Raw genomic sequence first — 26435 nt, 5'->3', positions numbered from 1 at the left:
ATATTTTTCAGAAAACATGCCATTATCTCAGGAGCTATGATAGCTAGAAAAACGCTTGGAAAAGCAATCGATAGCTTTTGAACTCTTCTTTTGATAAGGTCATCATCAAAAATGACCTCAGGTCAACGGTTTAGCCTCCATAAGGCAAAAACTCCAAAATAGCTGTTTTTACGAAAAGTGTTTTTCGACAATAACTTTTGACTAAAAACAGCCACGACATTTCTATTACCAGAATCGTGTTCCTCTCGCCGAGACGCGTCGAATGAACTATAATTTGACCTTGAAAGGTCAACTTCAAAATTTGACCTCAGCTCAAGTTCATGACCTGACCGGAAAAGGTCATGTTGCATATCAGTCGATGCGTCTCGGCAAGACAAACACAATGAGGCCAACCCCAGCGTTCTATCTCTTTCCAATCGAGAGTTATTGGCAAAAATCTGTTTGTAGCCTCAAATGACATCGGATGACCTTTCAAGAGGCTATCAGCAAAAAAGACACCTTGGTCATCACGGGTGGTCCAAATCATTGTGATTCTGTAATATAATTGGACTGTTCCTATGCGTACACACGGATCTAGAGGCATTTTCGTTTTTCTCCATTGATTTATAATGTAAAGGTCACGCCACTGACCTGACCTTAGGTCACAGATGTAAAAAAATCCGAGATATACAAACTGTAGGCGACTGCAATCTAGCGACTGCCCACTGGAAGAAAATTACATTTTCACAAAACTGGCCCATACCTCCCGGGTCTCCCCTATACCCACGGTCAAGGGTCTCAACGTTTGCTAGACCTAGCTTTGTTTCGTGATTGTTTTGTTTCATGATTCTAGCTCAATCAGTGATCTGACGCATACCCTGCAGCGTCGGAGGCTCGGAGCCATTGGCAAATGAGGTGCATGGAGAAGGTAATACTAATAGACACATGGGAAACGAGTGAAACGACACATTAGTAGGTAGTAGCAACTAGCAGTAGTAGGTAACTGCTAACTACCAAGTGCTTCAGCCATAGACATTTTACTAAGTGAAGCAGAACTTTGAAGCTATTTGGATTATTTATGAGTATATTGACCTTGACATCGCTCAATATTTCTCTGTGTGTATGTACTGTGTAGTACTTCCTACTGACTACTGAGCTTATTCCTTACCATCTGAGGGGAGAGATGAAAGGCGACATAGATACCTGACGGCTGAGTTTTTATTTAAGTCGAATCTTGTGACAGTAACCACATTTTCAGATCAGGTCAGGTCACTGAACTATGACCTCGGCTCATGTATCATATAACGTTGTATGACTTTGCAGTATGCACGGTGCTAAAATGTCACAACTACAGCCTGTACAGTCAAACAGTTTATTTGCACACAATCCAGGACTACATTGGGATAATATGAGACAAACATCAGTAGGTAGGTATTTGTCGTCACACCGCTTCTTATATATTGATAGAGACTGCGCGGGGAAGTCGATCGATGGAATGGGTCACGCTCAGAAATCAACCACTGCGAAATCTTTCGAACGCCGGGGTAAATTGCTTATGCGCGCACATCACAACAGGATTAAATAATAAAACAACACAGTTCCTCACAGCCACATCCACGCTGGAGTTACAATTGAATAATGAGCCGGTCTCATGTCCCGAGAGTTCGGAGGGCACGAACCGCAATCGTAATCCGTAATTAAACGGTAACGGAATGACTCACGAACGCTAAGAGCTGATGCTAAGTGTTTTGTATTGGTCGCAACGAGGACAGTAATGCTTCCGTCAAAAATGTGTATGTCTTAATGGAGTTTCTAACGGTTTATCACCGTATATCGCCTATTATTGATATCGGTCGCACTACATAACGCATACCTGATAGAAACTTAATCAGCGTCCGCCTTTTCGGGAATTATCAATACATTCACTGTACAATGCGCATGTGTCACATATGTAGCCATATCTGCAATACGCATGTCGCACACGAGTAGTATTTATATGTGTACATAGTCGCAAATGTTTCATGATATACCTGAACATTTCATCGGGGGTAAATACAAACTTCGGTACTCGGTACATGATGTTTTAACATGTAAGATGCCTATGTATGTACAACACATTCTCGCTCGCATGGATGACATTTTAACTATAATGCAAGTTCATGTTAGTTATGTATTCGTCCACGAATAAAACCAAGAGATGAAATTATCAGCATCTGCAATATTTAGGTATTCGTCGCCGCTCCATTCAATGCCCAAAGGACAACTTGTATGCTAACTGAAGTAAAATCCTTACAGAAAGGTAGGTAAGTATCTACTCATGTGTCAAACTGAGGTCTTCTGTAATAAATTTAGCGCCTGAAAGAGTGGGTATTGCAAATGGTTGAATTTAATAGATGAAATTCCTCTTATCTTTTCAATTCAGTTGCAGTTATTTTAATTTAAACAGGAAATCCTTACGGACTGTTAAGCAAATGTCTGGCTGGCTGTGATATTGGTTCTGTTAAATCACTACTTTATATGTAAATTGTAGGTACATACAGTATGCATACAAGTATTGATTAAAATGTCCATCCATCCTCAGAATGCGTCTGAGCATGCACGTATATATTCCTGCCCAGAATAAATAACAAGTACCTACTTTCTGACTGTTGACGAATAAAACACTATCATTCATCCGTTATCATTTATCCATGCTACACTATTCTACATTTTGTTACATAGGTTAAATAAACACATTACACAGACGAAATTTCGTGCCTTGATATGTTTGATAACAAGAAAATACGATACACTAGTTACGCTCACGTTCATCATTCGACGTATCATATATTTTGATAGATTTGGGTACGATTCAAGCTATCGACTGACACTTCAATGCTCAGCACTTATGTTTCTTGTCTGTTTGAACATCCTAATCACTCAGAATGAACATCTCACACGAGCATTTACAGGTATGATACTAAGCTACTTTAGCACGCACACTATACCTATAATGATCAGCACAAGACAGGTACTATGCAGTCATACACCATCAAACAGTCTGGGTCACCGGGTCAATCAGCTCACTCAGTACTCAGCACAGAGTTAGAGCTGATACAGTTCTTTCTCACCAGCTACTGGCGCTGTACAACGTAGGGCTACTCAACTCAAGTCACCACTATGCCATGGTACGAGAGAGTTCCTCGGACTACTTGCGACTCACTGGAGGCCCTTGATAGTTTTGGGGATCACCTAGAAGCACTATAAGACCATTTTAGCCAAGTGCAGCACTAACAGCGTCTATACAAGATATTTGAGAGTTTATTTGCGCCCACAGACCATGCATCTGATGGCGCATAGGACTCAGAAACGTCTATGCTAATCGCAACTACAAGAGCCCCACGAACGCCCAGAAACATATTCCTGGCGCCGATATGCGCTCTAAACGTTGACTTGGGGGCCCAAAAACAAAACCATCTTAACAGCCGATAACAACCGATAGCGTCCTTATGCCACACCAAGGACATTCAGAGTTTCTTAGTCCATGTTTCGCCTTCGGAGTGTCCAGAGGCGGCCTTAGACCACCTCGGGCGCATCCAGTGCCAGCGCCTCCATGCTGGCGGATCGTCCCGAGCCGGACGCGCCGTAATCCGAGATGACGTGCCGACTCTGGCGCCAGGTCTTGGTGTAGAGACGCAGCACCTTGCAGTTACAGGTCAGGCAGAGCGTCACCACCAGCCCCAGCAGGGAGTGCAGCAGGCCGTACGCGCCGCGCGCCACCTGTGAGTCGCCGGCGGCACTCACAGTTCCCATGACGGCCACCAGGGTAAGCAGCAGCAGCAGCTTGCCGTGCAGCAGCAGCTGCAGGCAGCGTTTGCGGCGCATCTTCTCCTTCACCTTGCGGTCGATCTGCATGGAGACGGCGTAGCGGACGACGACGGCGGCCTTGAGGAGGCAGACGAGGCTGGCCAGCACCAGCAGGAAGACGGGCGCTGTGTAGGTGTAGACCAGCGCCGGCTGCTGGCCCCACCAGCAGCCGCTGGTGTCCGCAGCTGCGGCGGGAGAGTCGCTGGGAACCGCCGGGATGTCGCTGGACAGCAGCGCCAGCTGGATACCGACCAGAACCAGCGGAGTGCCCCAGCCGGCCAGCGAGAACCTGCGCCGAGGGGAAGATTAGAAGTTAGAGGAAAACATCTTTGCTATTTGATTATCATGCAAACCGATCATGGGCGGTGGAACGGGGGGCACCGTGCCCCCCCCCATTCGATTTTGCCATTTTAACATTCGCCCTATGGGCGTTGCATGGAAAGAATGGGACGAAAAATCGGCAGTGCCCCCTCCCCCCATTAACCCGCGCCCGGCTGGGGGTCCTGGATTTCCACCCCCTGCTGGGGAGGGGGATGTTTGAACACCCCCCCCCCTTGTAACTCGGCTCCTGGTCCACGTAGCGATACGCGGAAGGCGGCGTTCGAAAGAGCGTCAAAAATAATGACGAAATCACTTCGGTCAATTTTTTGGTCAGGTCAAAGGTCAGGTCACCAGAGGTCATTGAAGGCAAAATTTCGCCGATTTCCAGGTCGAATGTCGAAAATTTCCAAGAAGCCAATGCATAACTCGAGAACCAATAGAGCTACAGCGCCGCGGGAAAGCGCATTCGATAGCCCTAATAACACCCTTTCTGAGTAATTCTCTCAGATTTGACCTAATGTCAACGGTTTTGCCTGCAGGGGGCAAAAATTGCAAAAAATACCTAGCCGATTTTTTTTCGAAAGCAGTTTTCTGCAATAACTTTTGACCCAAGCCTTGTACGAGCTTATTTTTACCGGCATGGTGTTCCTCTCGTCAAGACGCATCGAATGAACTATAAGTTGACCTTGAAAGGTCAACTTGAAAATTTGACCTCAGGTCAAGGTCATGACCTGACCGGAAAGGGTCATGTTGCATATCAGTCGATCCGTATCGTCGAGCTGAACACATCTAAGGCGTTTTCATCGCTCTAGCATGCCTCTATCAAAAGGTATTTGCGAAAAACTGTTAGATACCATTCGTGACCTAAGATGACCTCAGGGCATAAACAAGGGTCACGGACACCATTTTCATGTTCAGTGTGTCTAAACCACTTGTAATTCGGTGTTTGGGAGTGTTTATAATGTCTTTTGTCCAAAAGAGGCGCATTTCAATTTTCTCCCATTGACTTATAATGGGGAGGTCGCAAAATTGACCTGACCTTAGGTCATCGATATCAAAATTCTGAGATATACATTTTGTACATGCTATTGCTCTTAGCAATCGCTGAAAGTTTCAAAGCGATGGGTCACTCGGTGTAGCTATGACAGACATTGAAACTTTTTATGAGGTGAGGTCACTTCAAGTGACCTGGTGACCTGACCTTGAATGACCTTGGTCTGAAATTTTCACAACATGTGTAGAATTGATGTACGATAAGGTGTACCAAAAACGGCGGCGCTCCGCGCCGCCGTTTTTGAGATATTCGCGAACAACCACAAGGGGGGTGTTCAAACCCCCCCAGCAGGGCGCGGGTTAATTGAAGGTGTTCCGGCTTTACTGCTCTCACCGAAAGGACGTTGGCAAACAAAACTAAGTTACTGGGTAAAAACATAAGCTCAACCGATAGTGGATCACAACCTAGCCATGTTCCTGTTTAAAAATAACAATCAGGAAGTAACAATCCCTACAAAACATTCATCTGATCATTCTGCATCGGCCCGCAATCCGATGAATACGGTAGTTCTCCGCGCGGTGCCATGCGGAACAGTATAACTTCAGGCGCCTACACCTGCTGCCATCTAGCGAGTGAAGCGTAATACTTGCCCGCCGGCCCGCCCGGCAGGCCAAGCAACTGATGAGCGATACTTGTTTTGTGTGTACTTACCAGTGACCCACTGACCAATAGTACTGACCGCTGGTCATTTCAGTTGTCTGTGACCGATGCGTCGATATCGGTAACGGCTCAAGGCTATGGGCTATGGCGGCTCGAGGCTCAAGGCGGCGACCATCGGGATTAGGTGAATGGAAAACCAGCAGCCGTTAAATGAGCTCATTCTTATCGTTACACGCCTGACGAAGGCTTTCAATTATCATGAATAGATCAGCTGAATGTAAGCTCGTAAAGAAACTGGCGCCTCTTACAAATTTACAATGTTCATAATGTAAACGATTACAAAAGCACGCCCACGTATCTCTGATAGGGCAGGCCACGTCATGAGGTCCATTTTTGACCGTTTTGAAAGGATGGCGAGAAGAGAAGTTTTTCACTTGGCATATATTGAATGTCACGAATAGGCATGCATTGCATTTTGTACCTACCTAACTAACTACAATATATATTTCAACATTTCAAATTTCCTGTTGTAACCAAATGGCCATGAGGGAATTGTAATAGGCACATCAAGGCCTGGCAATATCACGTGCTCACCAGAAGAAGTCGGTCTTGATGTTGGTGTTGTTGTTGGCGGCGAGGTTGACGCTGCTGCGACAGTGGCGGTACATGTCCAGCAGCATGACGGCCATCCAGGTGAACACAGCCAGGTGGCAATACTGCAGGCCGAGCGAGAGGGCGCGGCACATCTCCGGGGTCTGCGGGGAGCGAAGCGGCGTCACAACACAGCACAGCCAACGGAGAAATACGGCACAACACAGCTCGGTTCTGCGTCAATTTACCGTCAGCATAGGATTATTTTATGATAATAAATCGTTTAGCGGACTGACTCTGGGTGTAAAGAAACTATTTTAGCCCTGTATTTTGACCTTTATTGACAGGTCTTCAAAGGGGCAATGCGATTAAAAAGACCTACCTACAGCACAAAAAAAGATTTTAGCGCCAGCAAAATTTCAGCACGGCGCCGTCTCAGCGCCAGTTCAGTGTCAGATCACATCATCAGAACAACATGTTCGTGAACGTCATGTTCACACCATCAGAACAGCAGCGTCAGCGCGGAGTTACAGCACAACAATGTCAACGTGTCAGAAAAGGAACGCAGTATGTATATCGGTCGTCAGCGCAGTTCAGTGGAATCAGCATTGTCAGCATGACGCAGTATATTGCATCAGCACAACGCAAGCTTACCGCACTATTATTTGATTATTGTAAATAATCATATGATGCATTGGAAACTCCTAAAACGCAGAGTGTATGCAAAGCATATCACCTAAAATCAACACCATAACTTCAATTCCGATATCTTTCCTGCTTTTCTCCAGTGTTTCTGATGGGGCGTGGAATTGTTTATTTGCGAGCTATCGGTGAACTCCCTTTATTTTTCAAATTGCCCCATAATTCTGATCAAAGTTGGACCGGTCGGGAGCTTCGGAGCAAAAACAAGGCTATAGAAGCCACAATGTTCCCAAGTTATGGTCAACAATGGGGGAGATATTGACTTCTAGAGACGTGGCGACAGTATTATTACAGCGATATCTTCTGACGCAGAAAATAGCACGCAGTCTAAGACACTTGAACTCCAATAGCGCGACGCATTCTACTAGCTAATAGGTACTCAGAAAGCTTAGCCATCTGTTTATGAGCCATAAAACCAGTATTTTCCTCATAACTGAGGTTAGTGAGCCTTCCAGGCTTCAATTAACGTGCATGCAATATGCTATGTGGATCGCTGATAGTTATTGTGATGGAATAAACAACTTGTCATATATGCTTTATCACATGGTGAGTTTTTAGGCATTGGTCTCTGACCGCTTACTCACCCATCATTGTCCATATTTTTAACCTATAAGCTTCACAGCCCTTAAGAATTCCCATTAGCATCCATCTGTTTTGTGCTAAGTGTGACCGACCTCAGCTTTCCCGCCATAATCTGACCTTGACTCCGTCGGCTCCGATGACAAAGAGAAGCTGGGCGAGGAAGAGTCCCGCCAAGAAGTTGACCAAGTTTATCCCGGAAAGGTTCCTCATGTCGGAGAACAGACTGAAATGAAAAATAGACAGCCGTCAATAAAAAAAGTTTCCAATATCGCTCGAGCGTAGAAGTGATGACACATACGGACGATCCCTGGAACACAATAACGGGACGTGAGTTCCTTCCAGATCACTGATAGCATCACTGCGGGACCATGACACAAGAACATGACACAACAATGACGATGCCAGCAGAATATGGTGCAACACGGCAAAATGTCAGTTCCGTGAGACAGTGGTCTCTTACCCAGAAGAAACACAAGTCACGTAACGGTTAGGTAATGTCAGGGCACACAGCTCTTTGACGACGACCCTATCTTAGGGATGATTAGTTACATGTATCTTTTTTCTACTCAATATAATTCGGCGACATAAGCTCGTTTGATTACGTCTACCGTCATTTATGTCAGTGAGCAATGTAGTGGCGCCAAGGTCCGGGTGGGTCTCTAGGCAGTGGGCAGCAGCTTCCACTGTCCTACTTGTGCCAGCGCTCTCTAGTCCGATATTGGTATGAACTGTTGGGCAACAGCGCGTCGCAGGCCCAACATCCGCCCTCGAAAAGTTATTACGCTGCAGCTGGACAACGATAAAACAAGCCTAGCTATTGCTCATCTCTCTCTCTCTCTCTCTCTCTCTCTCTCTCTCTCTCTCTCTCTCTCTCTCTCTCTCTCTCTCTCTCTCTCTCTCTCTCTCTCTCTCTCTCTCTCTCTCTCTCTCTCCCCCTCTCTCTCTCTCTATCTCTCTCCCTCTCTCTCTCTCTTTCTCTCTCTCCCTCTCTCTCTTTTTCTCTCTCCCTCTCTCTCTCTCACTCACTTACTCACTCTTTCTCACCCTCTTTTCCCCCTTCCTCCCTCCTTCTCTCACACTATGCTTTATTCTTCCATCCAAGCCTTAAAGATAACCTAAAAGTTTTCCGTTAGTTTGGATACGATAAATGATCGGTTCACTCATCGTCTCTCGACAATGCATCCAGAACTTCGACTGACTAGTAGCACATGCATGACCCAAGGCGTCGTTACAGATCAGGAGAAAAAGCGTCACACTGCCATGTCATCCAACATAGAGTGAAATACCGCACTGGCTTGTCCAGAAATTAATACAATAGCCGTTTTCACGACGGGCTATCCGGTGAGTGCACCTAATTTGACCAAATCTGCACCTAATCTCTTTTACAGCAAATATGTTTATTTTATGAATTCATTTCAGTGCTTAAATCGATGATACTCTCTGATAATATGACAAAGCAGGCATATAAGCAATTAGTGCAACACTAGCTGATAGCTACTAAGAGACACACTGAACCTTATTTGACCAAATCTGCACCTAATCTGCACCAAATGTGCACCAAATGTGTACCAGATGGCCGTCGTGAAAACGGCTACAATGCTTTCAGAACTCCAAAATCATATTCTTTTTTACAGTAGACTGTCGATAGATTATATTCATGGCAGGATAAAGCGTATGCTAAAGGAACAGTTGCAGACCCCCGGCTGCATCTTATCAGCTTTCACAGTCCAGTAAGGCTGTTTGCATGAGTGAGAAACAATAGACGAGCACATCCGATCTTATTGTTTGCTGGGATATCTATTGGCAAGTAAATATGCCGTTATTTACATGCGCGGTAGGAAATTCACTTCCGATAATTTATCTTCCTCTAGCTTCTGGCAAGCACTCTGCGGTCTGTTATTTTTATTTTCTCAGATTGAAGGACAAAGAAGGATGGCTCTGACGCAGTTTTTACGGTAGTCTTTGCGCCACAAAAGCTGCAGCGTCCATCTATCGTGTCGTGGCGGCCATCACTCTCGTGCGCTGGCTCTCTGGGGTCCGCTCGACGCTGCGGACAATCATTGTTGGAGGCCAGCGGCGGCCCAGCACAATGACAGGACGATGAGCCTCGTTATGAATCGCCGCCGGCCGCGCCTGGCGCTACGGAACACCAGTGCCGCAGGGGACTGCGCCCGCTAGTGCTCGGGAAAATGGAATACTGGTGTAGATTATTAATTAACAGACCTGCTGCACACAAAGAAATATTGACACCGTTAGCGGTGTAATTGCACAGTACATATCTGAGCACTTGAGGAAGGTTAATCTAGTCCCTTCCCCGCTTAAATTACACGCATTAGCTTCTAAATGAACACCAAGAAGAAGGTAATCGAACACTGTTAGGAGGGTTGGGTGTTTTACTACACCATGATATAACGTTAACGGTGTTAAATTACACTGAAGCTCTTTTTAAAAGTATGCTAATATCCTTAAGCTACCCCATGTACGCGGTTAAAAAACAGCCTGGAAGACCTTTTCAGCAAATAGTACATATCTGAGCAGTTGAAGGAGGTTTTTTTACCCCCATGGTATATCTACGAAAACACTCTTAATCTACTAAAAATATAGTTCTACGATTCTATTAATACAACGTTTTTGCTTTTATAAACCACATTATAGGTATTAAAACACGTGCATATTATAATAATACCGTTCACTAATCTTAATATTTCAGGGTACATAACATTCGTAGATTCCTGCAAATGTCCAAACAAAGTGCCTCAACGAATACAAAACATGTTTATTCGCATGTTTCAAACACTGATGTCGTAAACCAAGTATAACGAAACCGAAAATCACCATTTACGGCTAAGTTAGCACTTTCGCATCTCGCGATGACGATGCACAACCTCAAGGTTTGATTATTTCGCCAAAGAAGACATCCGCTAATAAACACAAAACAATTTGTCACCTACTGTAGGAGTTGGAGCAAAACATAGAACAAGTGGCCCAGAACATGTGTATTCGAATGCCTTAAACAAAGAGTACACCAAAAACTTGGCAGCAGCAGCTCGCTATAATCCCACAGTAATTTCCTACCTACGCATAATGACTCATAGCACTGCGGCACATCTTTGCGTCATAGCAATGACGCGTCTTAGCAATGACGCATAGCACTGCGGCACTGGTGCAGTCAACCTATGCGAAACAGGAAATCACCATGGTGCTACCGTAAACAAAGATCTTGTTATCATGACAACGGCCTTTAAGAAGTGCGGCACAGCTTTTGAAAGTTTTCAGAAAATTCAGGTTTGCTTTTTCAACAGAAAAAAAACACAACTCTAACAAGTGCGTCCGCATTATTGTCCCTTATGGGATTTTTATCCTGTATCAATCACTTCGACGCCGTCTCGTTGGAGTTCGCCACTGTTTGGTTGGCCGTGATCACAACAGCCCATAAGTCCACGAAGTTGTCCCACATCTTTGGCTGACTCTGAAACAAGCCAGAAGACCCGCGCTCATTTAACGATCCTTCATGTAATGCCTATTTAGGTAGTTTGATCGGTTATTCGATACTTGATTCGCAATTTACTACCAATACTATTTACTACCAATACTACTATAAAATATATAAATAAATACTAATAAATATATAAATAATATATATAAATAAATACTAAAATAAATAAATACTATACCATACCAATACTATATACAATTTTGAATTTACTACCAATTTACTACTTGATAGACTTTCATATCCTCCGAAAATTAAAATAAAAACACGGTCTTGACAGGTATTAAGCCTATTCCGGGCGTGGGTATTCAGCTCATACTTGGTGACTTTTCCTAAATATTCATTACGCAAATTTCAGCAAAAAATGCCGTTTCAGGTCAGGTCAGGTCACCAGAGCGTTTTTTTTTTACCCCACCTCAGAAACGTTTGCAATCACGTCAGAGCTAGAGTTTTTCACGGAGCGATTTCCCCTTTTCGGGTCATCATCACAGTACCAGTATGTGTAATTTGTATATATAAGAAATTGCATATCTGTGACCTGAGGTAAGGTCAGAGTCGTGATCTTTACATTACAAGTCCATGTCAAAATATTGAAATGCGTCCTGCTTTGAGTAAACGAGTCAAAACCATCCGATTCTTTCAGGATTATGACAGATTATCTGATCTGTAATGACTCAGATGCCATTTACTGACAAGGGTACTGGGAAGGGTTATCCGAGGTCATGCGACGTCATCAATGGTTTTTAGCTAATAAATCACGATATGAATGGTGCTAAAGACTTGTAAATGTACCAAACTGTTTGCCTGGTTATGACGCGTTGATTGGTATCCAGCGATCAGCGTGACCTTCTTAGGACAAATTTTGAAGTTGACCTATTAAGGTCATGCAAGTGTAGCGTGTGCTCACCGGGAAAGAAAGCAAGAACCTAGACCAAGATATATGTACAATAACGAGAATGAAATTTAGCGAAAGCAAATAGACAGTCCCTAAACAGAAAACCAAGGGCCCTAACGCAGCGAGCCGGCCGCAGACCACGTTCCTCCGACTCCGCGCTCCCGCTCATTCTACTCGCCGCCGCGCGGCGCACCCCGTCCGCCCGACCGCCCGGTCACGTGACCAGTGGGCGGCCTCAGGCGGTGGCCGTTCACCGGTCGGCCGGCCGGTGGACCACCCGCCGGCCACCGCCGCGAAACGCCGTTTAGCATTTGTCACTCCGATTAGTGGTTTTCGAGATCTGAAGGGGGTCGAAAAGGCCCCCGCCCGATTCCGAACCTTTCAGAGCCCGTCCGGAGTATAGGGTTATAACTTACCTTCGCGACAGGCGCACGCAGGAAAAGCTCCCGCAACCGGACGCTTCGAAACAGTCTAGCCTCCTCCACGTTTCCGCCTCAGTCATCCTGTTACTGCTGTATCTGCAGTCTGCAGCCACCATTCCACTTCTGTTCTCCACTTCTTTTCCACAATATGTACCGCACAATTCGATAAACACCACTGATTCTGCATGGTCTGAGCACTGCCAATGCGCTCCACGCCTCAGCCGACCAGACTGAGAAAAAAATGGCGGCGAACGCGGACGCGCATTCGTCCTTTTGCGCATGCGCGAAAGAAAACCCCCGTAAGCTACTTTGAGAACACCTCCACGGATATTTTACACCTTTAAGAAGTAACGGGCGTCTTTTAAAAGTATTTACAAGGTAATTATAGGCCTCAAGGTGTAAATGTACCGCTTTTGCTGTCGTTTTAATACCTTCTTCGGTGTACATAAACTGATCCCATCTTTTTATAGTCTAGATATACTTTTTGTACCTCAACGGTGTTTGATAAACTAACCACCTTCATTTCTACTTTGATAAAAAAGAAGGGATGTGTTATGGAAGTGTACGATCATTCTTTTGAAAATACCACTGACGTTAAATAGTGCATTCGGCGTAATTGTAGTCTCTGTACAATATTCATGAAATACTTTGGTGTAAAATAAACCAGCTCGGTGTTAATATTTTTTTGTGTGTGGAAGTTGAATATGCATACAAGCTTAGTGAACATATTCATGGTTTTTATTAGTAAGTCGTGATGCTTTTGCATTTGATTAGCATACCCTTTTATAAGAATCATGTTTTTTATCATGATTCACGCTTATTGGTGGCATTTAATTTAGGTGCTAAAAGGCAGGTAATTTTAATAATGAACAAATATTGAGTTTTATACAGTTCATTTGGCTATGTCCCTGTAGCAGCGAGGTAAGACCTTTCCAGGAATTCACGCCTCGCGCCAGCAGCCGTCTCAGCTCAGGGAGGAACAGAGCTGAGAGAGCCCGTTTGGCATGCGAGTGACGTTTCGACATATGAGACACCTTAGCCGGCGGCGTCGGCGGCTCTGGGCCAGATGAGATGGCCGACTGGAGCCGCTGATGTCGCCAGTAACGACGAGCCGGCTGGCACCGGAGCCTGCTCCGAGCCGAACGAAGCCAATAGAGCGGCTGGCGTCGCTGACAGGCCGAGATTTGATATACCGACCGAGCTGGAGAGGCCGACGGACGGAGGAGCGGACGGGACGGGCGGCGGCACCGCGCCGTCCTGATACGTAGCCGAGGGATCTCGAATCTGTTGTGGAATGATGACCAGCGTGATAGCAGCAACACGAATATCTATTTTTAAAATCTGAATAATTGCCACTTATTTTCTAAGCGGTAATGAAGTATTTCTAATAGGATACAGCTTGGGAAAGCCTTTCAAAATTTCCGCTATCGGTAAGGTATGACAAGGTAAAGGTGATAACCTTGCTGTTATGAAGCCATAAAAGGTAATCATTTATGTACTAATAGATTCTATTGCCATCATTCAGATTTCAGTTCCAGCGGCCAGCTTAGGCCTTGGGTAAAGTCAATTAAGCCAGGCTGTAGTCACATTAACCTATTCGCTTGCACCTAATCATCTTCCCAAAGTGGATCTTACGCGATCTATTCGGGACGAACTTTTTTTACACCTGTAGTGAAAACAATTCTACAACTGTTGTGAACGAGGCCCGCATGCACGCATTAAAACCCAGCAATTGCTGGGGTATTCCGCCACCCGCCGTTTGCTAGGGGGGAAGGGGCGTTAAACGCCCCCAGCCGATAACTCGTGAGCCAACAGGCAGGCGCGGCAAACGAAAGAACGCGACGAGACATTTCAGATGAGTATTTGAAAGTTGAATTTTGAGGTCACAGGTTGGGTTAGGGTCAGGTCAAACATCCGAGATTGGGCTTTCAGTGGCATGAAGTTTAGAACCTCGTACTGGGCGTCTCTAGTAATGAACTCGGTCAAAACCGAGTACAATCTTTTATAGAAGTGCCAAACGAATGTTATATCAATGCAGGGTTCAGTCAAGCATAGATCAGGGTCAAGGTCAGGGCAATTAGGTAAGCATATATGTAGATTAGATATCACCGAAAATCAAAACTGATATTCACAGCATAAAACACATGCCTGATGGGTAGTTTTGGGCCAAGAACACGACGGTAGCATTTATTTTATCATACGAGTACGTGTTGTGTCGAAAAATATCGATTTAAGAAATGCGTGCCTCCTGTTCATGTAGCTGTAACGAGAAATTACCTACCAAGATTCAGCTCAAGATTTTAGACCATATGGAACTATGATCAAATCGAAGATAGCTTTTTGATTGTTCATTGTATTTGTAGTCTGATGGCGTTTAGGCGAGTCTCTACGTCTGTTTTGTGATTTTCCATGATTTTTTTAAGCACATGCCCAGTTTTTATCGAAAACTCAGAAATCATGATGTCATTAACATACTGATATCTCAAAAATTTCCAGACGGATTCTTTTAAAAATTCGTCACAAAACTAATTCAATCAACTCCCTACAGTATCTAGAATTTGGCGCGCCTGCGGCGCGCCGTTTTTTTAGCTGTAGCGCGGCAAGAAGTGGGGGCCTTTAACTTACCTACCACCCCCAGCAACTCGCGGCTTTAAAAAAAAGCCTGCAAATGAAAACTTTCGGCTTCTGCAAACAAGGCACGAGGAATTTTGATACAGATTCTAAAATCAAACGCAAGCAGCTGCTCTTGCTAGTAGGGGGCATCCACTTGCTGCTCTCAGCTCTACTTTTGGTCTTGAGTGCTTTTTTGTGAAAGAATGTGAGGCCTAAATATGCAAATTGGTATTGTAAATGATTTAGTAGTTGATCAATTTTAAAATTAAAAATGAACTTATGAAATTGTGTCAGTGACGACTAACACAAAGCATAACGCCCTTCATTTCTATAGAAGATGTATCAGGCTGCACACTCGTCCAGCAGAAATTGGCTACGCCATAATTCGCAAAATAACAAAATGCGTAATGGATATGAACTGGTGGAGAATCCCAGCGCCATTGCAAACAGACATGTTCAAGAACTATGGGAAGAATCTACAGGAACTTCGTATACGAGCAGTCAGGGACAGCGTTTTCCCAACCGCCCTCCAAAATCGTCCCATAAAGAAGACAGAATAAATACCGGGAAAATCTTGACGTTTACTCCATCTAAAGAAGAAAAGACCAGAGAAATACGCAAGAAATTGAGAGAGCAGGAAATGTTACGAAAACGAAGGATAGTACAGGAGCAGCGTCGAGAAGAGAGTCGAAGGGCATTGGTAGAGGAGCAGCAACAAAAAATGAAACAACAGTGGCAAACGAAAAACAAAATGAAGCAAGAGGTAAATCATGCAAGGAAAAGAAGTGTTGATCAGATTCAATCCGATTGGAAGCATGGTATCATGGTGAAAATTATGCGAGAAGATGAATCAAGAATACGGAAACTCGGCGAAGCCCGTGATATCTTACGAAAGCAAAAGGACGATGCCTACTATGATAAAGTGGTGGGCCACCTCCGTCAAATGGAAGAGAAAATGCTGAAAAATAAGGAGCAGCTCCCTGACGGCCCGGACAAGGTCTACACAGAGCTTTGGTATCGTCAGGAGAAGCTGTTTAGAGCGCTCGGGGAAAGATCGCTGGACGATATCAAGGACATGCTCGCATTTACACCAACAATTCTACAAGTCAAAGCAAAAAAGGTTTATCAGGACTATCCACCGCATCGACAAATGCAGAAGCTACTTAACGACCTTGTTGCCGGCAAAATTACAGAGCAATTCTTCTTCAAAGAGTCTTCAGAATTAGTGAAGAAAATGAGCCCATCCCGAATCATCGAGCACCACCGGCGTCAGGAGGCCAGCAAGACGGGCTCCTACAGCCTGATGAAGGTGTCCTCACAGCCGCTCATCGACCGCTACACCATCAGCTGGTCGGCAGCCAAGCTGGACGGCGACCGGGCCCGGGAGGTGGCGGAGAGGGTGATCAACAGCACGCTCCGCCAGGCCGAGAGCGTGTACTCGCAGCTGATGGAGGGCAGCAGCGCCGACCTCACACTCCTCACCATCGGGTCGCTGGACAAACTCGAGAAGAAGATGTCAGAGCAGCTCAAGAGGCGTCGCAGCGGTACATCCGAGGTCTCCCTGGATCACGTGCACTTCAGCGAGCGCAACATCGTGTGTCCACGGCCCCTGGAATCGAACCTGCAGTTCAGCGAGCTGAAGACGGTGGCGAACCGTCCGCCGACGCCGATCCCGTCCGAGGAGCACCTCCGCATTGTCACCGAGAACCAGCAGCTTGTCGACGAAATCACCATACAGTCGGAGAAGTTCCTGCACGAGAAGATGAAAGAGGAGCGCATTAGCAGCCCGAAGGACTTGGCGAAGCACATGCCGCTCACTCCTTCACTCACAGACACCAGGGATAGACTGAAGACGACCATGATGGAAAAGCTGAGTGAGATGCGCCATCATGTGAAGAAAGATGGCAAATACATGTCGCAGATTCCCGAGTCGGCGATGGAGCTCATCCCGCGGATGGACGACACTCGTCGGGAGAGTTTCGTGGGAGACATGGCCAAACTGGTGTCTGACATTATCGGTACAACCATGAAACAGGCCGAGACCATCATGAAGGACGCTATACAGGCCACTCGAGAGAACCTCAGCAAGCCCGATGGTGACGATGGTGGCAAACAGGATGATGGCGTAGACGACGAGGGAACACAAGCCAATAAGAGAATATCTCAGGACTTCAAGCCGGTGTTCGGCAGCCAAGAGCTGCATGTTGACGTTAACGTGGTGGACGGCAGCCTGGCAGCCTACTCGGTGAGACACAGCGCCGGCCAGACGGGTCACGAGGACCACGGCCACCGACCCCCGGTGTCGCACCTGCGCATGTTCTTCAAGCAGCGCGCCTCGCTGGCGGCACCACCTACCGCCAAACTGGTGCGCGTGGACCGGAAGCGGCACTCGATGCCGGCCACGCTGCCGACCTGCATGGACCCGACGCAGATGCACGGGCGGAACAGCTTCCTGTCTCTGGTGAAGCCGGACCTGCAGACGGTGGCCGAGTTCCGCGACAAGACGCGCAGCCAGGTGGAGGCGGTGCTGCGCGACCACTCGGCGTTCGGTGCCGTGCAGATCGAGTCGCCGCCGACCTCGGACGGCGAGGACGAGGAGCTGCTCGGCCCGCCGAAGGAGCAATCACACCTGCCGCCAGCACTGGTCGTCTCCACAGACGCGCCCGGCGAGGCGCTGGACCAGCTGACCGAGCTGCCGGCCGGCTCTGAGCACTCGCCGCGCATGTCGCCCAGTCTGCCCGTGTACCGGCGCACGCCTAGCGTGGCCGCCGAGCCCGTGCGGCCCACACACAGTGTCACCGCCTCGCGGATGCTGATCACCTGTGACTCGGATCCGCGGCTATCGCTGCGCACCAGCACTGCCGAGCTGAGCGTCGACCTACACGGCCACAGCATGCACTGCATCGACCATGAGGCAGAGGGAGAGCCAGAGGAGGAGCTGCGCCGTCTGGAGAGCTCAGCGCTCGGATTCGGCGAGCTGGAGCGCACCTCGTCCGAGCCGCGCGTGGAGGGGTCGACAGCTGAGCTGGTGCCGGTGCGACGCTCCGGCTCCGCCGACGGAGGACCGCTGCTCATGGACCGTAACGACAGCGACAACGAGCTGGAGCTGCGTGTGCGCGGCAACCTGGCGACCGAGGAGACGGAGGCAACGGAGCCGAACCCGGCACAATAGCTACCAGTTCGGTAAACTACAGCGACCGGTTAACTGAGGCCGGGTCACAGACGGCAGATACAGCGAAAAAAGAGGAGCCGTAACACGCTTAAGTCAGCTTTGTATTCTTCTGATAAAGCACTATGATCCTCGAAAGCTCTGCTTTTTGCCAACTTGTCCATGGTTTACTTCATTTTTCTTTTATTCTATTAGTATGTCTAATGTCCTTCAGTTCGGTATCTTTGGTTATGTTTGGATCAATGGGCCGTGTATAAGTTATGTCTCTTCCTTTGAATATGGTGGAATATCTCATCGCTGATTAGAGGACTTTATTTCAGTGGCGCCAAAATGAAACATACTAGATTTGACCATATCTTTCTATGAAACCGCTGATGCATGATGCATGTGTCCAAATATTTTGATATCTGGGTAGTTCTATAGCTACATCTCATTAAGTAAACAACACCACTGTCCATACACAAAGCTCATTGCATACTTCAAAATGCATCATATTGAAACATTTTGGAAAGGCACGCATGTATAGGGGGAATATTTGATGGAGCAATTATTCCAACATATTTTTTTAAGACATGCATTGCGCACTGCACACGCACATATTGCTCGACTACCTGAAAGAGACAAAATGACTTCGGGCCACATTTAAGTTGGCACATTTGTATGTAACCGTGTAAGACAACTTTACAGCAATGCAACAATGCAAGGTTTAATTAGTTAGGCTGACTTCTAATGCCTAATTCTTGCAGGCTGACGTTTGGTTTCATAAGTCAGGTGACAGAGTCAAGTCAAAATCATGCTTCAATAATTTGCCTATACTTTCAATGCTCAACGACCCTAGTGTACGGTCAAGGGGTTTAAAGGTTTCAAGTCTGCACGATAGAGTATGAACATATAAAATGTCTCTTCTTGTCCTCATTAAGAGCTTATTCAATATCTGATTATAGATCTTTTTACGGACTAAGCTCTTGGTTCAGAAAGTAAAGCGGTACATCTTTGAGAATTTCGCAAGGACATGAGGTGGGGTTTGTAGAGTAGCAAGTTTAAGTGAACTTCACAGTCCGGGTCGGAGCTTTCGAATTGTGTTACAAGACTTCGTCAGTGTGTCGTAATCGAGCTCGGGATAACCCCGAACCCGATTACGACACGCTGACGACGTTTTGTAATACAATTCGAAGGCTCCAACCCAAACGAGCTCTTGTGGAATAAGGTCCACAATAACTTGTTACTGTTTGAAAATTATTGAGAGCAACGGAAAATTTTTATTCTGCGTTCATAATCCTCGTTCATAGGGAGCGGTGAAATGCGAAGGCACTTAACGGTGTTTGTATTTCAGTTGAGACAATTAACGGTGTTTGATTAAAAAAAGTGACGTTTTTATGCATTCGGCAACTGTTTAATGTGAAAACCGCTACCACGAGAATATAGAAATAGTGCGGCAGGCGAGAACAACACGCCAGATTCCAAAAAGCAGCGTTCTTTGTTTATTCTGGATGAAAAGGCCGAGGCGACTATGCAAATGCAAATAACGAATGCAAATAACCACGTACAAATTGCGTCAAAGCTATTTGCATATACCTTTATTGAGAACCTCTTACTGCTTGCCGTCTCTGGAATATGAGGCATTTCCATTTTCAAATGAGATTATTTCCTAGAATACCTTCCTTTTAAATGCAAAACGTAACATTCATTTGATCTCAGTGCAGGCCAGGGACTTTTATCTCCACGGCGTTGAAAATGCCAACATGGTAATTGTTCACTGACATCCCTTTGGGAGAATCAGTTCGCCGAAATTGCTCGCTTCTTACATGCCTTACGCCTGTTCTACAAGACTGGGAGGCGTAATTAATTATGGAATGTCAAAAGGACCAACGCATACACTTAGCCTCAGTATAGCATAAGCAGACCGCCACCTGGGACCATTGGAAGTTCAAATATGTAGGTATCATATCACCCTGGGAGGAGGGAACAAACAAGTCAGACAAAGTCGCACTCATGTATTAATACACTTCGTGCAAGCTACCTGGCGTAGTGGGAGCCGAGGGATGCTGAAAATAGTTGATAGAATTAATTCCTGTCTTGTGTCTCTCACCCGTTACATTGATATATATGAAGTCAATTTGAAACCAAGGATTAGAGTCAAAATAAGGGCATATCACATCATCCACTTGCCCCGCTCAGGGTAATAAAACAGTAAATTGCTTCCGAGCCATTGCGAGTGACACTGGTGAATAAATTTGATATACTCCGCAGACTGACCTCAAATATTTCTCTGGAAACCAAACCAAATCAAACCCTTTCTGATCTCCGGCGAGCGCCACACCGATTCCCGTCGCTCTGATGTTTGTTCCGGTCCTCTTCCTCCCGACCCCGCCCTCTGCCCGCCGAGGGTCCCTCTCATTTCCTGGGGCGGTTATCTCCTCACCCCTCACCCTGCTGGGGAGGGGGGGGGGGAGGGCCCGACATGCCGCGAGAGGCAGCTCTCAGTTGGCTAATTAAACCCGACCCCTGGTCAATAGGACGCCGTCGCCAATCGGATCGGTCGGCGGGACGGTCGTGCCGACGATAACTCGCCTGAGGAGCACCATCGCGCTAACAGTCGCCCGATCATCCGTGGGATGAATGCCGCCGCCTCGCTACGGTACTTATGCTCAGCTCAGTGATTGCCTCGGGCCGTTACACTGTAAAAAATGCTAACAAACCAGTTAGTTAATTCTTCAAGCAAAATCTAGTATTAAAACACACGTTGTTGCAAAAAATGGGTCAGGTAACACATATGTTTGCAACCTAACACCACATCCATTTCATCGAAGCAGAAAAGCTAACATCATTGTAAGCCGACAAATATTATCCGTGCAAACCATGCCGTGTTATTTGACAAACATGTTTGTTTATGCTTCCTTTGCCTTTTTTTCTGGGTAACGTGTTAACTAACAAATCAAACGCATGTTGTTACTCACAATCTTAGTTTTCTTACTACTCTTTTTGTTGTAGCATTACAAAGACCTTAGTTAATTGAAAAAATCGCCATTTTGTGCGCCCCTCTGCGCCCGCCATTGTTCAGTCTGTGCCAAGTCAGAGATGGGAGAGGACGCGTGCGTTGTGAAGGAGCTGAGCTGTGGCGTATAAGTGTTGCGTGTGCAGTATAAGGAGCTGCTGTGGGATGCAGAAGTGGTGATACTGTGGTGATACATAACCCGAATAAGAATAATAAGAAGTCAAACAGTGAAATGATATGGATTGTTGGACATGGCTTTCATCCTTACTGGTATGGTGAGTGATTATGGGAAAGATCAGTGGAGATATTGCTGGCGTTTTAGTGTGGTTTATGTATGTCACTCATTTTCTTTTCAAATGAAGCTCCAACCAGGCTTTAGAGGGTCTCAGGTTGGAGACACTGTTCATTTGTTGAATGTAAATTGACGTCTATAAGTACATATGACGGACTGAACAATGAGCATGTTGCACACTAAAACCGCATTAAGCTTTGAACAAGAAATCAAATGTACCTAATTTTTGGTTGGGCACTCAACCAGTGAACGCAGTGAGGTGCTGTTTTATGCAATTCCTGTCACTGTAGCCATGTTGTCAATTTTTTTTTTGTAGACACATGAGCCACCATTGTTCGGTCAGGGAATTTTTGCCCTTTTGTTGCAATTTAGTTTGCCCATATCGACAGAAATGAAGCATTCTCAATGTTTTCGTAATAGGTATTTGGAGCCTGTATGGTGTCATGGCTGGTGCGGATTCCTGCAGGCTATATATAGCTTAGAACGTAACTTTAGAACGGAGCGCCTTTGCCGCTCGGCAGTTTCCTACAGAAGATTACTTTTTTAGGTTCATTTTTAGTACAATAAGAGAAATATTACTGTATGCAGTTGTAAGCTTGCTGAAAGGAGCTTGAATGCAGTTTTGAATAAACATGTTTGATGAGTTTAATTCGATTCGTTTTTTTGGGGGGGGGCGGCTGTGAAAAGAGGTGACTAACACGCACATTAGTTAAGTTACACGCCTGTTCTCAAAAATGCATTTAGTTTATTAACACGCACAGCTTAGTTAGCTAACACGCAATATGTGTGTTTTGCGTACACGCATATAGCTAGTGAAAAGTGGCCGTGTGACAAACACATGTGTTACCTAACACGTCTGTAGTTATTAACAAAACACACCGATGATAGTCAATAAACACGCTTACACGGCTTATCTTAGTAACCTGGCAAATATTCGAAAACTAGGAGGTGTGTTTCAAAACACGCTATTCAACCTTTTGCGTGTAATTGAAAACACACTTAGTCATGAAATGCGTGTTTTGCTTACACGCCTATGGTTAGTGAAAAGTGGCCGGATAACTAACTAGTTGGTAAACTTTTTTTACAGTGTACGACGGCTAACGGCTCGGTCGCCGCCGCCGCCGGTCGTCCAGCCATCGATGGGATGGCCTCCCCGAGGATCGGCATCAGCCTAACAGGCAGCCAGTCGCCACAGATATTGGTCGATATCTTTTTTTCTCAGACGTTCACGAGGCAGTGATAAGGCTTGAATAAATGTAATGAAAGGTGTGTTATACATATAATGCGCGATGAAACGTTTCATTTATACATGACTTGAAACTTACTAGCTTCTGAGTGAGCTTAGGTAGCTTACCTTATTACGGAGCGAGCGAAGCGAGCGGAGTCTTTCCTTAGATTAACGGAAATTTCTGAGTATGAGCGGCCGGCCGGCCGGCCGGCCGGCCGGCCGGCCGTGGGGACGCTCTTCAAAAGCTAATATCTTAGGAACGGGACATCCGATTGACAAGCGGTCTTCTTTACTGAATGTCACTTGGACGTAAAATTTATGTGGTGTGATGGCCACCATGTGTTCTTGCCAACCACCGCACGTGGCGCGTGGTAAAGTTGGACATTTTTTAAGAACCCCCAAAATTGCAACCTCAATAACGGCACAACGGTTGGGCCGATTGAATTGAAACTCGGTACACAGTTAGGTCTCCATCAGATAATTCATCTGCATGTGTTAAGGTTGGGGTGCTGCTGCACGTGCGCACGTGCAGGGGTCGTTTCCAGATCTCGAGAACGGCTGGACCGATGGCGCTCAAATTTGGTACACGGTTAGGGACCAGTTAGTAGGGTGCCGTGCACAAGTCAGTTGGGACCCATTTTGCACGTGCGCACGTGCAGGGTGCCGCTTCCAGATCTCGAGAACGGTTGGGCCGATTGTGCTCAAATTTGGCACATCGCTAGAGACCGGTTAGTAGGGTGCCGTGCACAAGTCAGTTGGAGGTACCCCCTCGAAATTTCGCACGTGCAAGGCCCACCCTCTCGCTCGCTCCGTTAGTCGCCCCATAAGGCGTTATACTGGTAGCTAATGTGCGCTAAAATACTTGAATAACTAGGCACACGAAACCTAATCTAATGCATTTTTTAAGCACATCGATCTAAGGATGAGCTAAAATAACTAATTGTGAATTTATGAGGAATCCTTTTCACATTGCTCTGGTAATTATGTACGGCATAGGAATCCTCAGCAAACAAAGAAGTGCCATTTTTAGATAAGACACCAGTGTGCCATCCGCTCCCGCTCGTTCGGCTGATCTCGACAGACGGATGGATCCTAAAATAGTCCTGAGAGGCACTCGCACCGCGCCCCGTCTAATAAAAATTAAAAAAAAAATGCTCCTCTCAGGCAGAGTGCGCCCTCCTGGATGAATGTCCAATGAGGGAAGGTGAGAAATAATAGCTTTTTAGTTAGTTAAGAATTTAATAAAAAATAAACCTCGCATGGCGGATTGGTGGATTTTATGAGCGGCAATGGCTCATTTGAAAATTGGTGGCGGGTGCTTTTTCCTAAAAGGCAATTATCTCAATATCTTTTCCACTTCTCTGAACACATAGGGAGGTAGGTACTGTTCTTTATTGTTATGAAAGCAAACCAAAATACTTTATGGGATATGTTGGTGAAAGGACAAGATATGCAAGGATTGTGCATGGGTATCATTTTGTTCCACTTCTTCCATTTTGCCGGTCCCTCGGCCGTCCAATCAGGTTGACTTTAGGTCATCAGTACGCTCGACAGAACGTGAATTAACACCGAAATAGACATACAGGCGGACATTTTCATCAGGCTCCTGAATAGGAGCTAACGAACGTTTCACCACCGAGTATTTTACGGAGCTTTGCCTGGGTGAGATTGAAGCAACTTGTTTTCTGAATGTTTGTGATTGGAGTGACTCAGCATCTGTGAAGTTTGAACTAGCTGCCATAGAAGTAAAAAGTTCTAACCTTTTGCACGGGAACACGGATGCTGGGTATGGCTTTGCGAAGCATCAGAATAATGCATCTTTGCTCAAGTTTGATTGCACTACGGTTCTTTCATTTCAGCAATGTAAAGTGGACTATATTTCAGTTGGGGAAATCTACGCGTGAACTGCTACAGGATGTACATACATGCGTAGTCTTCCTAACTGTATAGGCAGAACATCTTAACACCAAACTCCAAAATGTAGCCCAGATTTAAGAAAGGTACGTATTTTTTCATGAACATAGCAAGTTAAATATCTTACTTTAGGTGCATAGGTACCATAATCGTAATTAATTCTCATTTTTGTTTTTTAAAGCAATTTATGGCAAATTCATACCATTGTAAATGTCGCTAAGTGCATGCAGTCGTTCTCCTTCCCGGCCCTAGCTCCATTAGTAACGAACATCGCTGTTCCTCCTAGTTAAGAATTTATGAAGTTATTAGGATGTGTGACCTGACACTAACGTCGCACAAGGTCATTCAAACCACGTGGCGCATGTTTGGCATGAGCCAATATTTGCACATGCCTTCAGGCCGTCTTTGAAGGACAGACTCGACTGAGACGCAGTTGAACGTTTTCGTCTGCCGATGTTCGTCAAGGGAGAGCGAACTGTAATTGTGCTGACTAGGTAGGATAGAAATTGTTACATAGTAGCTCAGATGGCTGTAAGCTGGTGTGGATCCGGGAAGCAGAACCGGGAGTCATGACTGACGTCACTGAGCTAATGGAAAATAAATACCGATTGACGATGCTTTAACATTGGCTTGCGTGGATTTCGCAGAGGATGTCTGCACGTCTGCACAGCTTACGCTGTCATGTTTTAATAGACATCGCCACTGAATATGGATCATGGATGGCAGAATACCATTAGTCTGTATTTCTCTCGTTCTTTATCTTGCTTATATGTCAATTCTTCGGTTATCTACGCCAATAAGTTCTGATCAGGCCAGAGTCCTGTGAACCTTTTCACCGGTCCACGCAGCTGCTTCAAAGAATACATAGACAAAGGATGGTGATATGCGTCGAGCTGGATCAAACAATGGTGACCTGAACGGGGGCTAAGTCCGCATGACCATGGTCTCCAAGAAAATAACCCATTCGTGACGCTAATACTCGGTCATTAGGACAGCTTAATTCCTGTTGATGACCGCGTCGATGGCGACTTTGAGGCCACCTCACGCACAGGAGTCGTATTCCAGCGAGGCTGAATTAGTTCTGAAAAGTCACTGTCCGCCCAGGGTCCACCAAAGGGCGTGGCGGCCCCAACTGGCCATTGATTGCCCGTCTGTCGGGCTCCAGTAGCGGCGATACGTTGTTCGTCCCACTCGCGTCGTACAACGGAGCGACGACGGTGGACTGCTCGACCTACCCACCCCTGGAGACCGCGAGACACGGACCGCCGGGCCGCCGGGTCGTGTCGTGAGCCATGTCGTGAGGGAAATGTCAGCCGGCACCGATCACCGGTCACGAAAACCTCCCCTCCCTCCCCGCTCGACCCGCCGCACCAACGATTCCTGGGCCGCCGCCGCCGCCGCCGCCGCCGCCACCGCCGCCGCCGCCGGTCCCACCGACAGGCGGTATCGCTGATTTCGGTAATGCACACGCGTCTCCCATCCCTCCCCGATCCACCAGCACATTAGTGACAGGGCGCTCAGCAAACGACCGACATCCGAGCTGGCCCGCCGCTATGCTTTGATCGCTGTTTGCCCGTGGCACCCTCAGCAGTGACCGGCTCCTCCGCTCCGCTGGCGCTGGTATATCGGCGCCGGGCCGGACGGTCAGCGCGCGTTTGAGGGCGGTGAAGGAGACGAGGTCGTCGGACTGGGTCCGAGGTGGGTGAATTGCGTCCGAGACCGGCCGACAGGCGATTTGT

The 26435-nt window shown here is 46.4% G+C and overlaps 2 protein-coding genes across 2 annotated transcripts in view; one reads left to right on the top strand and one right to left on the bottom strand.

The window, feature by feature from the left end:
* Positions 1-2648: 2648 nt before the first annotated feature.
* The window catches only part of LOC122385314 (cadherin EGF LAG seven-pass G-type receptor 1-like), a 43615-nt gene continuing 19828 nt past the window's right edge, over positions 2649-26435 (bottom strand). The window contains exons 2-4 of the mRNA XM_043373494.1: positions 7793-7898; positions 6395-6555; positions 2649-4114 (exon numbers count right to left, since the gene is read on the bottom strand). Coding sequence (XP_043229429.1) covers positions 3535-4114; positions 6395-6555; positions 7793-7898 — 847 coding nt within the window. The 3' untranslated portion in view covers positions 2649-3534. The remainder of the gene's footprint in view (positions 4115-6394; positions 6556-7792; positions 7899-26435) is intronic.
* Positions 15230-18617, top strand: LOC122385313. Its single transcript, XM_043373493.1, has 2 exons — positions 15230-15632; positions 15670-18617. The coding sequence occupies exons 1-2, from the start codon at positions 15564-15566 to the stop codon at positions 18268-18270; spliced, it is 2670 nt and encodes an 889-aa protein (XP_043229428.1). The 5' UTR covers positions 15230-15563; the 3' UTR covers positions 18271-18617.

Source organism: Amphibalanus amphitrite, unplaced genomic scaffold (genome assembly GCF_019059575.1).
Source record: "Amphibalanus amphitrite isolate SeventyFive unplaced genomic scaffold, NRLGWU_Aamphi_draft 000214F_arrow, whole genome shotgun sequence".
Lineage (NCBI taxonomy): Eukaryota > Metazoa > Arthropoda > Thecostraca > Balanomorpha > Balanidae > Amphibalanus > Amphibalanus amphitrite.
This window is presented reverse-complemented; position numbering and strand designations above follow the sequence as displayed.